Genomic DNA, 12,140 nt, shown 5'->3' on the forward strand with positions numbered 1-12,140 from the left:
AGATCCTACCCAAAGCATTCCGCATGCCCCAGGAGGGGTTCTGAACCATGACTCTCGCTGCAGAACACCAGAAGTAACTCTAGAAACAAAGGCTAGTTGAAGGGCTCGGTAGGGCATCACCATCAGTAACTTAAGACATGAACTCAGCAGACCTTAAAACATCCTGGCTGAGACACCACCATGTCCAGCTCAACTGGAACTGGCATTTCTGTAGTTGTGGTTATCCCTGTTCTGTTCTGTTGACCCTATCCCTGTTCTGTTGACCAAGGTGGTTTGGCACATGAGAAGCATATGCCCTTACTAGAAGCGTAGCGAAGAAGTAGACTTCTCCACATTAGGAGGATCTCCTGTTTAAGGAGACTTTAAATAAAGTATTTGAATACTTAAGTCTGTTTACAAGACTACTAGAGAGCATAACAGCATTCCTGGACTGTACAAAGCAATACAGAATGTTACCCACAAAAAGGCAATTGGAGCGTTGACCTGCCCCCAGCTGAACAGCCTGCCCTTGCTACCGTCCCTTCACACTCCCCAGGGATAAGAGGCACTTGCCTCTTGAGCCACCCACCTCAAGGAGGATGTCCCACCTCTAACGCACACTTCCCACGACAGAAAGTCTTCCCACTACTGCAGAATTTTTCCAATTTCAGATAACAAAATTCACCAGTGTATCTATGTTCAGCTAGGATACAGATCAATTAATAAAGAGCAGACATATACAGCACACAATGGAGTAACAAAATACAGAGGTTTATTGACAAGTTCATGATTTATCAGCTGATTTCCAATCCCCTTCTGCCCCTGTTTTGGAAAAAAGAAGTGTTCTTATCAAACTCGCTCCATGAGCTGAAAACATGATTTTGATTGCAAAGAAGGAAATACAAGAAAATGAACACAGTTTAACTAATTTAAGGCCTAGTTGGAAGTTGCTGTTTAAAAGACAGGCACTGTAGCCAATGCACATCAGTATTTCTACCTAATGTTAAGGTACTAAACGATGCCAAGTCTAAACTGAGCATTACAGACAGCATCAATTACAGCCAGACTCTTCAATGAGCATGCTCTCGACTTGTCTATCTGGTTACCTCTTAAAACCCTGTCAGTACTGAAACAGAGCTGAAACAGTCAGAAACCTCCCAGACTCAGCCAGGTGTGAGACTCAAGAATAGCTGGTAGGAAATACATGTTAGGAAGTAACATAACTTCAGTATAGGGTTGCAATTAGGATCACTGTATGTTCTCCCAGGGGGCCACATAACAGGGAGCTCCACATCTATCTGAAAGGTACAAAGGCATTGAAATTCCTACTTTCCAGGGTTATTCCTACCATTACCACTGCCCCCAAATACTTCACTTCAACAAATTGAAAAGGCAGCTAGGTCTTTAAGCAGTCATCCACCACTTCTGACGTGAGCTGAACAGAGCAGTCTAACAAGCCCTACGATCAGAGGGTGATCAGCACCTGGCCCAGGGACAGTCCCCTCTAAATACTAGTAGTTTCAGGGAACTTGGGCTAGAACAGCAGTGAATACATGCAGATAAGGCCACTTGTTCTTTGGTGTACCTGAACAACTCCCATTTTGATATGTGAGATTCAAAAAGTCACTGTTAAACACATTGAGCAGTCTAAGCAGCTAATGTTAACATTCAAGTATCAAAGCTCTCAATATGATCAGAAAGTCCATTCAGAGAATGAATGGTGGAGCGACCCTCCCCAACACATAGTTTGTGAAAAACTATATGCACATCTTCCAAACATGATTTAAGATAGCCAGCTCACCCAGAAGGTTTGTATTGCTAATTCTTTGTCCAGTTAGGATAGTCTACAGAGTGTCCCCAAACAGCTTCAGCTGTGGCTTGGGGATAACCCAAGTTGCTCTCACCCCTACCAACGAAAGTCTGAGGCAGTCAAAGGCAAACGTAAGGCTGACTAAAGACACAAGAATTCACTAACGGAGTCAGCACAGACAAACAAACAAAAAAAATTGCACTGTGGTGAAGACAGTAGAACAATCCTGGTTTCTGCAGGGCAAAGGAAAAACCTCTGCAGAAGCTAAGGCATTCCTATTCAGGTTGGGTCAAAGCTAGCTAACTAGGCATCTCGGTTTGTTCTCTATGGTAACTGTATACTTAAAGTTGCTTCTCTTCAAAGACAACCGTAAAGCTACTGTTTGTACCCAAATCCTTACCAGAAAAAATCTGCAAGCACTCAACCAGGATACTTCAAATAAAAGTCTTCTAGAAGCACCTATATGAAATGGTACGTTAGGCTGATCTTACCATTTGTCAAGAGCTACTAGCAATCAGCAGATTACTGAAGGCAGCAGAAAGGCCCAAATACTCCGAGGAGGGGAACACCAAAACGTTTATTAACCCATGATGGCTTATGAGAGTATAAAATGAAATTTCAGAATGTTTTGTCCTTGTATCAGCAATGATGTGTTGTGAAAGAGGAAGGAAGGAGAAAAAGAACCGAGACTAAAGATGTTCAAGAATACAACAGCACTAATTGCCCCAATAGAACGTATGTACATTAAAGTGACTGCAAATCAACTCACACCGTGAAGCTGTATTATATTGCCTGGAAAAGAGCATGGCCTACTGCTGTGCTTAAGACTATTCTAGACCTGGCCTCCAGGTCCCTACCCACTCACACTGTTTTACACATTGAACTTACGGAAAAGCCTGACTCCACAAGAGCGTCCTGAGCCACTAGCTAGCTAAGAACCTAAGTCTGATGAACTCACGACAAAAGCAGCATTTTTTCCCCCATAACATTACACTAACGTCCCTCTCTACCACCCACCCAGGCAGTCTGATAGTCAAGAGTCTTCCACATGGCACCCTTTCCCTCCCCAGCCCTCCCTCCCCGAAATCTCAGGTTATCCTTTCTACACACTTTGGCATAACCCTCATACATCTGCCTTAAGAAGAATCTGTCCACAAACAATAGTCTATAAACTGACCTCACAACCACAGAGAAGAGTTTCTGTGCAGACTCAGTTAGTGAAAGTGAACAGATGTCCCTAATAGAACGCAATGCTGGATTTTCCACCAGGGGGATTGAGAACTTTGTTGTGTGAGCGAGGCCTTGGCCCTAATCTGGGCTCATGATTGTCTATCTTGGGTTCTGGCTCCTTGAGTCTCTCCTCTTTGCCCACATCTTTTTTCTCGCGTCCATCTTCCAGTTGTGATTTGTTGACTTCTGTAGCTGAAAAAAAAATTAGAGAAACCTGTTACTACACAGTGTAACAGGTCTCCCATCCAAAGCACTCTAGTTTCTCAACATGTGTTCACTTTTCCTGAAGTGACAGGTACTGAGGAAGAATCTCACTTATCTTGTTATCTTAACAGTTTTCCTTTCTTCAGCAATCTATACCTTCAGAATCATTTTGGCAGTTTCTGACAATTGAGAGATGCAACATAGCAGTTACTGCTTTCATATTAGCTTGAAAGCAGTGCTCCCATCTTTCTTTAACAATAACAAGTAGAGCAGTATGCATTCTGTTAAAGTCAGCTATTCGGTATTTACAGCTACTGAAGGCCGAAATTACACATTTGAAGGAGATGGCAAGGGAGGAAGGAGCAATTTCATAGGATGCTTTTCTGTATATACAGATTCCATACATCCATCTATCAATATTATTAACAGTTATGTCTGTGTTCTCCTCAATAACAGAGCCATTTCCCAAAACTCAAATTGTAAGTTTTGCTCTTAGTCAGAAATTCACTCAGTTGCATTAACCTAAACATCAGCCTTAGTCTTGTATTTTTAAGAGGAAGCACAAGGAAGAAGAAAAAAATATATATATATTTCTTAGAGAGTATCTTCTCAAAAAACAGCAGAGAAAGGAGTTTCTCTTGCTGACCTTCTAGCTTCTTTGGCGTTTCATCTTCTTTCAAGACAATATGATCCTGCAATGAAACCAAAAGCTATCTTAGTACATCACAATTCTCAAAAAGCCACTCTGTCACAAGATCCTTTAGAAAGTCTTGTTTTGTTTCTGATTTAATGGCTTATAACATTTATTGCAGTAAGAGCCAACAACACTGCTGCTGTTACTGTGTGCAGCCCTTCCTCTTCTCTACCCCTACATAAGCCTCTAAGCACTGATGGAGGGAATTAAGCTCTAGAAGAAGTTAAATCCATGTAGAGATGCTCACCTCAGATACAATTCATTCAAGCATCCAATTAACTAATGTAGCGTCTTAATCTGCGTTTCAAACTTTGGCCTGTGATCAGCAGTTCAGTATAGAGGTCTGAATTACCATTCTTTACAAGTATCCCTACCACCCAAGAGAAGCAAGTATTAACACCTAGAACACAAGCAGCCCTTCAGCACCCTATTTCAGGTTCAGCAATTACTGGAGTGGATATCCACTGGAGTCTTCAGTGGATATAAATAGCGACCTGAACAATCAGATAATTAACAAAGCCTTTTATAACCTTTTTTCTAGCCATCCTAATTAATTGTCAGAAATACATGGCAGTACCTCAGAAAAGCTTGCAAGTTTTCCTACCCTTGAAATTCAGCTTGCAGTAGTCATTGCAAGTACGTAGTCTCCCTTCCATCTCCATATTTATGATTATTCCACTGCTCTAGCTAAATGCATTGGAATTTCCAAAGCACTGTCCTGTGTCTAGCCATGAATTCCCAGGAACTAAGATGTTGCATAAAAAATAAAAATAAAAAAGAGAGAGAGAGAGAGAGAGAGAGAGAGAGAGAGAGAGAGAGAGACACACGCACCAAACTAAAAATAACCAGAGATCAGCCTTATAAAGAAATAAAGAGGAACAAAGTAAAACCCTTCCCCTACTCCAACAGCACTACTCCCACCTAGCTCCCAGAGTCTTTTGTTTTTCTTACGACTCAAATCCCCCAAAATATAGTCTAGAATCTGCACTAGAACAAGTAGGCAAAAGAACACTATCAGCACCTTCAAATACAGAGGAAAAGGGGAGAGAAAAGGAGTCAAATTGAACTCTCTTCTCCCAGGAGAAGAGAGGCTGCTACAAATTCTCTCTTTTTTAAAAAAAATGAAGTCTGTTGAAAGAGTCCGCTGTGTGGAGGTGTTCATTGAACATTAACTTCCGAAAGCACTTGACTTGTCAGGAACATTATCAACATGGTAGCTACTCACTTAATAGTATGTATTTAGTGTAAGGCGGCAGCTCACAAGTTCAAATACAGGACATTTAAATAGAGAAATAAAGTAATTGGCAATGTTTCCTTCCTTAAAAAAAAAGGGGGGGGGGGGGGGGAGAGGGAGAGAGACGTTGATTATGGCAATAGCTACACTCCCTCCAAGTTTTATACATCCCATCTTTAAGACTGACAAACAAAACTGATAATGACAAAAGTTTGTGTCCAACATCACAAAAAAATTAAGAACGTGCTGGACCTGAAACTCGAGGCTGATCTTTAACTTTTTCACTGCTGATCATTTTAGTTTAATCTCCTGCTAATGTGCTTTCATGCTGAATGCAGATGCATATATTAGACATATGAAGATGATGGCTAGTTCACATGAATATTTGTGATTGCAATTCATCGATGTTCACTGACTTACTGAAGCAGGTGTCAAGTTCACCTCTGCTGAATTGCAAAACTAAGAAATACCTTCTCCCTACTAAGGCTGACTATCTTGGCTGTGTGCCAAGAGCTACAGCTGTACTTTACCAGTTCCTAAAGCCTTTGGCCTTCATTATTATTAGACATCCACAGCGTAATTAATGGTTTTGTTGCAAACGACAAAGCATATTGACAGCTGATATACAAAAAGTAACAGGCTAGCAAAAAGAGGCCTCAGGAGTAACGCTGTCTAATTTGAAGTCACCACATGCATAATTTAAGCCTGTTATCCTAATAGGAATACTGGCATTGCATTGCTGACAAGTCTGTATGATGATTCACTTAACTGCTAGCTTGGTTTGACAGTGGAAAAAAGTACGAATACCTTAGGCTTGTTTGGATGTGCTCGCACAACACTGGTAGATACTGGAGACCCAAAGATATCGCTTGTCTTCCCACCAGGTGGATTTAAGCGTGGACGAGGCTGAGCCGAACTAAGATCCTCAAAAATGCCACTTTCCTTTCCCCCTGCGAGGTAGTAGTTAAAGTTTTGTTCCAGATGACTTAGTTTTACCACACTACATTAAAAAAAGTCAAGTTATGAGCATTTGAAGACTTCCAGTACCCTACTGCCTAGAGACTTACTTTTGCTTGTCTGAAGATACAGCCTGAAATCCTGTGTTATAAGAATTCACTAGAGGACCATAAATTCACAGCTGTACTCATTGCAGCTAACTGATGACAGGACTCTAGAATGGAAGCAATTTCCTTTCATCACTTCCTAGATTTCAATACTAGGAAAAAACTGGACTAGAATGAAGCACTAAAAAGTCTGTGAACATGCACATCACTCGCACATTTGCGTCTTCAGAAGTGTGAATAGGCTTAGTGCTCAAGCACACTCAGTTTGCAAAATGTAATTTAGAAAAGACAGATCATAATATTCCACTGAAGGAACACAAAACCTGCATTGTTCTGCAATTCAGAGCCCAGCCACGCTGAGAAAGGTGGCTGCTCTTACCTGGAGGGTTTGTTCGTTTTGGAACGTTCTGCGGTTCTTCAGATGCTCCAAAGATATTAGATGCCATCCGGTGTGGCCTGCTGGAAGAAGAAACTTCTTCTGCGTTCCCAAAGAGATTACTAGAACCGCCTCCAGGGGGCTTTAATACCCTACATTGTAAGATGAGAGAAGCAAGAGATGAAAATATATTTGAAGTTTACAGCATCCAACATATCTGTCATGTCCCTTTCTGTTCCCTCTTGTACGTTACAATTAAATATTCTGATTTGAACATACCTAAGGCAATTTTAAATCTATGGCGTATGTACTTTTCAAAAGATTCCTAGCTCAATGTTTTCAAGTTTAGCACAAGTATTGCCGGCTTCCTAGTCAGTCAACTTGATCATTATGTTATCTAGGATTACTTGAAACAGTTATAACAAAAGCCCCAGAACAAATGGCTATTAATGGAGATTAAAATAAGACATATGACTCACATTAGTATTTCAAAAATAATCATTACAGCATCAGACCTTTTGCTAAACCTCCCATACTGGCTTAGCATCTGTGATGCAATTCAAACCCATCACCTTTTAAATAAAAGCAAACAATGCAGCCCAAAGTTCCCAAACACTAAAAATCTGCTAATTTCAATCACCAGTTAACATCTTATTAGTTGCTGTAGAGTTTACAATGGAAAGGTGGAACCCTCAAGAAGCCAAATCTTTAGCCGTCAAGATGCAACTGCATTAAGACAACAGCTCTTCAACAGATGAATATCAAATGGTTCCTAATAAAAATGGAAGTTATAGTAGAAATGGACCAACTTCTTGGAAAACCTATTAAGTTAGGCTTGCCCATGAGTAATAAGTCTACAGCTACTACCTATGCCTGGCTCAGCAGCCTTCAGGTCCTGTCCCAAAAGGGAACTGAACCATTACCCGGGAGTAACATCAGTAATATGAAATTCAGAGCAGTGGAATTAATTGGAGAATTAACAGGAAGGGTATGGGGAAGAGATTAATACCTAGGTATCAAAAACATGTCTTCAAAAGACATGTCTACTTCTTGATCAACTACCTGCGATCTTAACTGAGCGGAATTATGCCTCTAACCCGAGCATCTAATCTGGGACCTAAACTAACCTTTACTTTTATCCAAAGAGAACACTTATAAACTGCATGATCTTATCCTGCTTTAGACGAACAGAATTCAGACGTCAGTGTAACTGAATTACTACAACACGTCTTCTCCGCAGACCCGTGGCAGAAGCCAGCTGTTTCAGGTTAGGCGTCTGCTGGGCCTAGAGAGGTTCCTATTCAAATTTAATTTAGAAGAAGATCATGGCTAAGGTTTAACTTCACAAAGGCAGAGTTATTTGGCTGCCCTGTCAGAGAACAAGTTTTGTCAGCAGTTCAGATCTCAGGACGAGAACAGCTCTTTGGGAGATGAGAGGAAAGACGTTCCTCTTTTGGTCTGGGAGCGGTTTATATAGTCAAAACAAGCTCCAGAGAGACTGCTGTTTTTAATGGGCAATTTTTTTTTTTTTGTTTAAAAACTCTTTGCATGACTGCAGATGCTAATTTCATGAACTCCTTTAGTTTGAGGGAATAACTAACTAGTCAGTAAGCAAGAAAACTGTCTTGCCTATTGCATAGGTAAGAGCAAATCTGAGGAGAAAATTTATTCACAATTTAGTGTTCAGCAGTCTCCAGATGGAACTATGCTATAGGCTTTCTTTGTATTTTAGAAAACCTAAAGTAGCTATTAAGGCAAACATCACATAGCCAAAGCATGTATTTTGATCATTCAGAATGGTCCAGAAAAGTCAGAGTATTTAAATTTGGGAGCTGGAAGGAAGGGAAAAGGAGACAGCAGAAACTAGAGGTGTTTGAAAAGGGGCTGTTAAGAAAGTAGCTCTGTTAGTGTCCTCATATCCTTTAAGCGATTTCTGACTTCACTCATTCTTTTCAATTTGTTATGCTTTTACTCTTTGTTGAGTTAATCTAAGAATACTACCAAAGTGACTGAAAAGAAGAAAACCATGTAGTTTATACAGATGGAATTTCTCACAGCACAGATTCCTCACAGTTACCATCCCTACTTCTTTACACGTGACTACAAACATAGGAGGAAACAGTAGAGGAACTAAACTTGTGTTTCTCGGTTTAAGAAAAACAGTCATAGCAACCGAATTGCTTCTGGTTTCTGCAACTAGATTTCTGGATTTAAGACCTCTTAAAAAAAATCTAGAGAAGTTCCATTTTAAGATTAAAAACCTTGATTACTCAGTTAACAAGCTTCAATATCAAAATAAATGCAACACTAATGGTTACTCTTTTGAGGTCCTCACATTTTCAGCTCAGTATCAATACTAAAAAAATCCCATGGCTGCAAGGAAAAAGTCAGACAAAACTTGAGATGTCTAGGAGGCACTCTGAAAGCAGCATGACAGAAGACCATTTTTGCAAGCATTACCCAAAGAACGCCTGGAATCCACGCACACATTAAGTGGATTTGCCGCCTCAACTTCTGAGGCTTCCAGTCGCTAGGAACCTCCCAAACAATTCTCACACACACACACACAAAATCACGCTCTTTCAAGTAACAACACTAGGTCCATAAAGTTCTAACTAACATAAAAGCCAGGCAATTAAGTCATTCATGAGAACTACAAAAAATAATCAGGAAGTATAGCAATAAACTCTTCCCCTTATGACAGCAAAGGCAACAGGGTCGTGTGCTCCTTCTTTTCAGCTAGGCACAAGGGAATACAAGCTATCTTTCTCACTGTGTAGCCTCTACAGTGCTGCTGAGCTCTTCATGCAGCCCTAGATTGGAGTGAGATTTGCAGGTCTACCACACCTTAAAAACAAGGTATACTCTGAATCCTAGCAATGGAAAACAGCATGCTAAACTACATAAGCCAACATGAGCTGCTTCAACAGAGCACAAGGACATTTCATACATACTTTAAAGTCATTTAACTTTGTATTGGTGTTACATGAGTTTACATACAGAGGGGTTTTGTCTCTCCTACCTAGAAAGGCTGGATCCTCCTTTGGTTTTGGTGGGGGAGGATCCTCTGATCCTCCTTAACTCTGTCTTGTTCTGTCTCCTACTCCTCCCTCTCCTCCCCCCCCCATCTCCCCTGCTTGACCCCACTCTCCCCCTTTCCCTCTCCTCCATCTCTCTGCCTCTCTCCCCTGCACTCCCACTCCCTTTTCCCCACCCACTCTCCCCCTCCTGCTTCTTATTCCCTCCCCTCCTTCCTCCCCCCCACTACTTCACCCTCTCTCCCTTACTCCCTGTCCCTCCTGCTCCCTCACTGCCTCTCCCCCCCTCCCCATCCCTTGCTCCTGCTCCCTCTCCCCCGCCCCTCCCTCCTTCCCCTTCACCCATGCTCCCTCTTTGTTTAAAGCAAAATAAAACTAAGCAGTTAATCTAATCCAACAAAGTATGCGTTTGTTATATCACTATACACATTAACTGGATGACTAAAGATTCACCTCACTGGAGGATTAAGTGGTAGCTTTCATTTAAAATATTTTAACATCATAATGCAGGGATATTACTGTTAAAAATAAATGAAGATATAAGAAGGTAAAGCATTTGTTTATTACTTCATTTAAAAGTTTTTCGGGGATTACAGAGGTTCTATATTAGTAATATTTTTCCCCCTTACTTCCACAGCTCGTGGTTGCTGGGGATTTTGATTTAGGCTCACTTTTTAATTCAAGGGACTTTTAAACATCAAGAACTGCAAAGGGATTTGCACTATCAACAAATAAGTTTTGTTTGGAGACAGAGTAGAAGCTTTGGTCAAAAGGAAATCCTTATAACCAGTACTTTTTGCTTTTGATGACATAGTGACCATGTTGATGTATGGTCTATCTCAGAGACCTCCCTGCAAAAAGGCAAAAGAAAAAAAAAAATCTAGTGATGTAATGCACTGCAGTGCTGTAACATGCATGCCTGCTATGCCAAGTCTGGTCGTATGTAAAACGATACAAAAAACTACTACAGATGAAAAAGAGTTTCTTCTCCGGCGTGACGTAAACGCTGTGCCACAAGGCAGGAACAAGCCCTAACCACACCGTCTCTGCCTGCTGTTAACTGAAGAGCTGCAGCCTGCATGCCAGATTCGACCCAGCAACCCAATTTATGAGTTAAACACAGTTTCTAAGTCACGGCAGAACGAGAGCAGAAGCTTCTCAGAGACCACGCTCAGGGGAGAGTTTCCTCCCAAGTCTCTCAAAACCCGGTCCTAGCTTGAAACGACTGCAGCAGGGGGCAAACGTAAGCACCCTCTCAGCACTTCCCTCCTTCCCCTCCAAACGCGCAGCTCCAACTTATTAGGGTCCAAGCGCGGCGCTAGCTTTGAACTTCACAACGGGACAGCGAGCCGACACCTACTCGAGCAGGCCCCTGGGCCAGACCGCGCCCGAGCGCCAGGGCGCAGAAGCGGGTCCTCCCCCCCGCCCGAGGGGACACACGGCCCCACAGAAGGGGGCCTGCCCGCCCGCGGGGTCCCCTCCGCCCGCCCCGGGCAGCGCCCCCGCCGCGGACCCCGCCAAGGCTCCCGCCGGGCCGGGCCGGGCCGGGCCCCGAGCGCGGCGGGCGGGTGGCCCGGCCCCTCCCCCGCCGCCTGCCTCGCGCGTGGCCCGCGCGCAAGGCGGCACGAGCCGCCCCCTCCCCCCCGCGGCGCGGCAGGCGAACGCCGCGCGGCCAGGGCCGCCGCCCCACGCCCGTACCGGCCCCTCCCCCAGAGGCCCCCGCCCACCCGCGGCCGCCCCACGGCGGCGGCGCTGCTCCTGCTCCCGCCCCTCAGCGGGACCCCGCCATCCCCCCCTCCCCCCGCCCGCCCTCCAGCCCCTCAGCGCGCCGGAGCCCGCGCCCCTCCCGCCTCTCCCCGGCCGCGGGCCCCGAACAAAGCCCCACCGCGGGCCCGGCGCCGCCGCACAGCCCTTCCCCACCCCCCTTCCGCCCCCAACCGCGCCGAGCCGCCCCGCTGCGGCACCTGGAGCTGGGCTTGGCCGAGTCGGTCTCGGGGCCTTGGAACATGGTGGCGGGCGGGAGGCGGCAGGCTCGGCTCTGCAGCCCCGCTCGCAGCGCTCCTCCTCGGCTGCCTAGACAGCAGGTAGCGCGCCAGCGGGCCCGCCCTGCCCTGCTGTTGGCTGAGCCGCGTGCCCATCACGTCGAGCAACCTATTGAAAGCACCCCGCCACCTCGGGATCCCGCCTGCCCAGCCCGAAACGACCCGCGCCGGCGCTCATCCTGGCCGCCTTCCCATTGGAAGAGCCGCCTGTCCGTTAGGGGGAACTGCGGGGCCATTGGCTGAGAGCTTGGGCGGGGCGGGCGGGGGGAGGGCATTGCGAGGGCCAGGTAGCGCGGCCTGGGGTGGCCGTTCCGTGGGGGTGGGGGGCGGCGCCGCCCGCTGCCGACAGCGATGGGGCGGCGCGGAGGGAGCCGAGCCGAGCCGAGCCGAGCCGAGCCGAGCCGAGCCGAGCCCTGGCAGCCCCCCTCGGCGGTCACGGCCGCAGCCGGCCGTACCAGAGCGCCGCCCC

The 12,140-nt window shown here is 45.0% G+C and overlaps 1 protein-coding gene across 1 annotated transcript; it reads right to left on the reverse strand.

Annotated features, from left to right (window-relative positions):
• Positions 1-729: 729 nt before the first annotated feature.
• JPT2 (Jupiter microtubule associated homolog 2) lies at positions 730-11,864 on the reverse strand. The gene is made up of 5 exons (XM_068908941.1): positions 11,594-11,864; positions 6,595-6,743; positions 5,959-6,101; positions 3,870-3,915; positions 730-3,211 (listed from the first exon to the last, which is right to left on the reverse strand). Exons 1-5 carry the CDS (start codon positions 11,635-11,637, stop codon positions 3,027-3,029), a joined length of 567 nt encoding a protein of 188 aa, XP_068765042.1. The 5' UTR covers positions 11,638-11,864; the 3' UTR covers positions 730-3,026.
• Positions 11,865-12,140: the final 276 nt, after the last annotated feature.

This window comes from Struthio camelus, chromosome 15 (assembly GCF_040807025.1).
Source record: "Struthio camelus isolate bStrCam1 chromosome 15, bStrCam1.hap1, whole genome shotgun sequence".
Classification (NCBI taxonomy): Eukaryota; Metazoa; Chordata; class Aves; order Struthioniformes; family Struthionidae; genus Struthio; species Struthio camelus.

What these genes read in the sequence shown, in the direction of transcription:
- JPT2 (XM_068908941.1), bottom strand. Translation starts at nt 11,637, where the DNA reads ATGTTCCAAGGCCCCGAGACCGACTCGGCCAAGCCCAGCTCCAG. An exon ending in CACATCCAAACAAGCCTAAG is followed by an intron (nt 3,916 to 5,958) that starts GTATTCGTACTT and finishes GTTTCATTGCAG; the next exon opens with GATCATATTGTCTTGAAAGA. An exon ending in AACGCCAAAGAAGCTAGAAG is followed by an intron (nt 3,212 to 3,869) that starts GTCAGCAAGAGA and finishes TTTTTTTTTCAG; the next exon opens with CTACAGAAGTCAACAAATCA.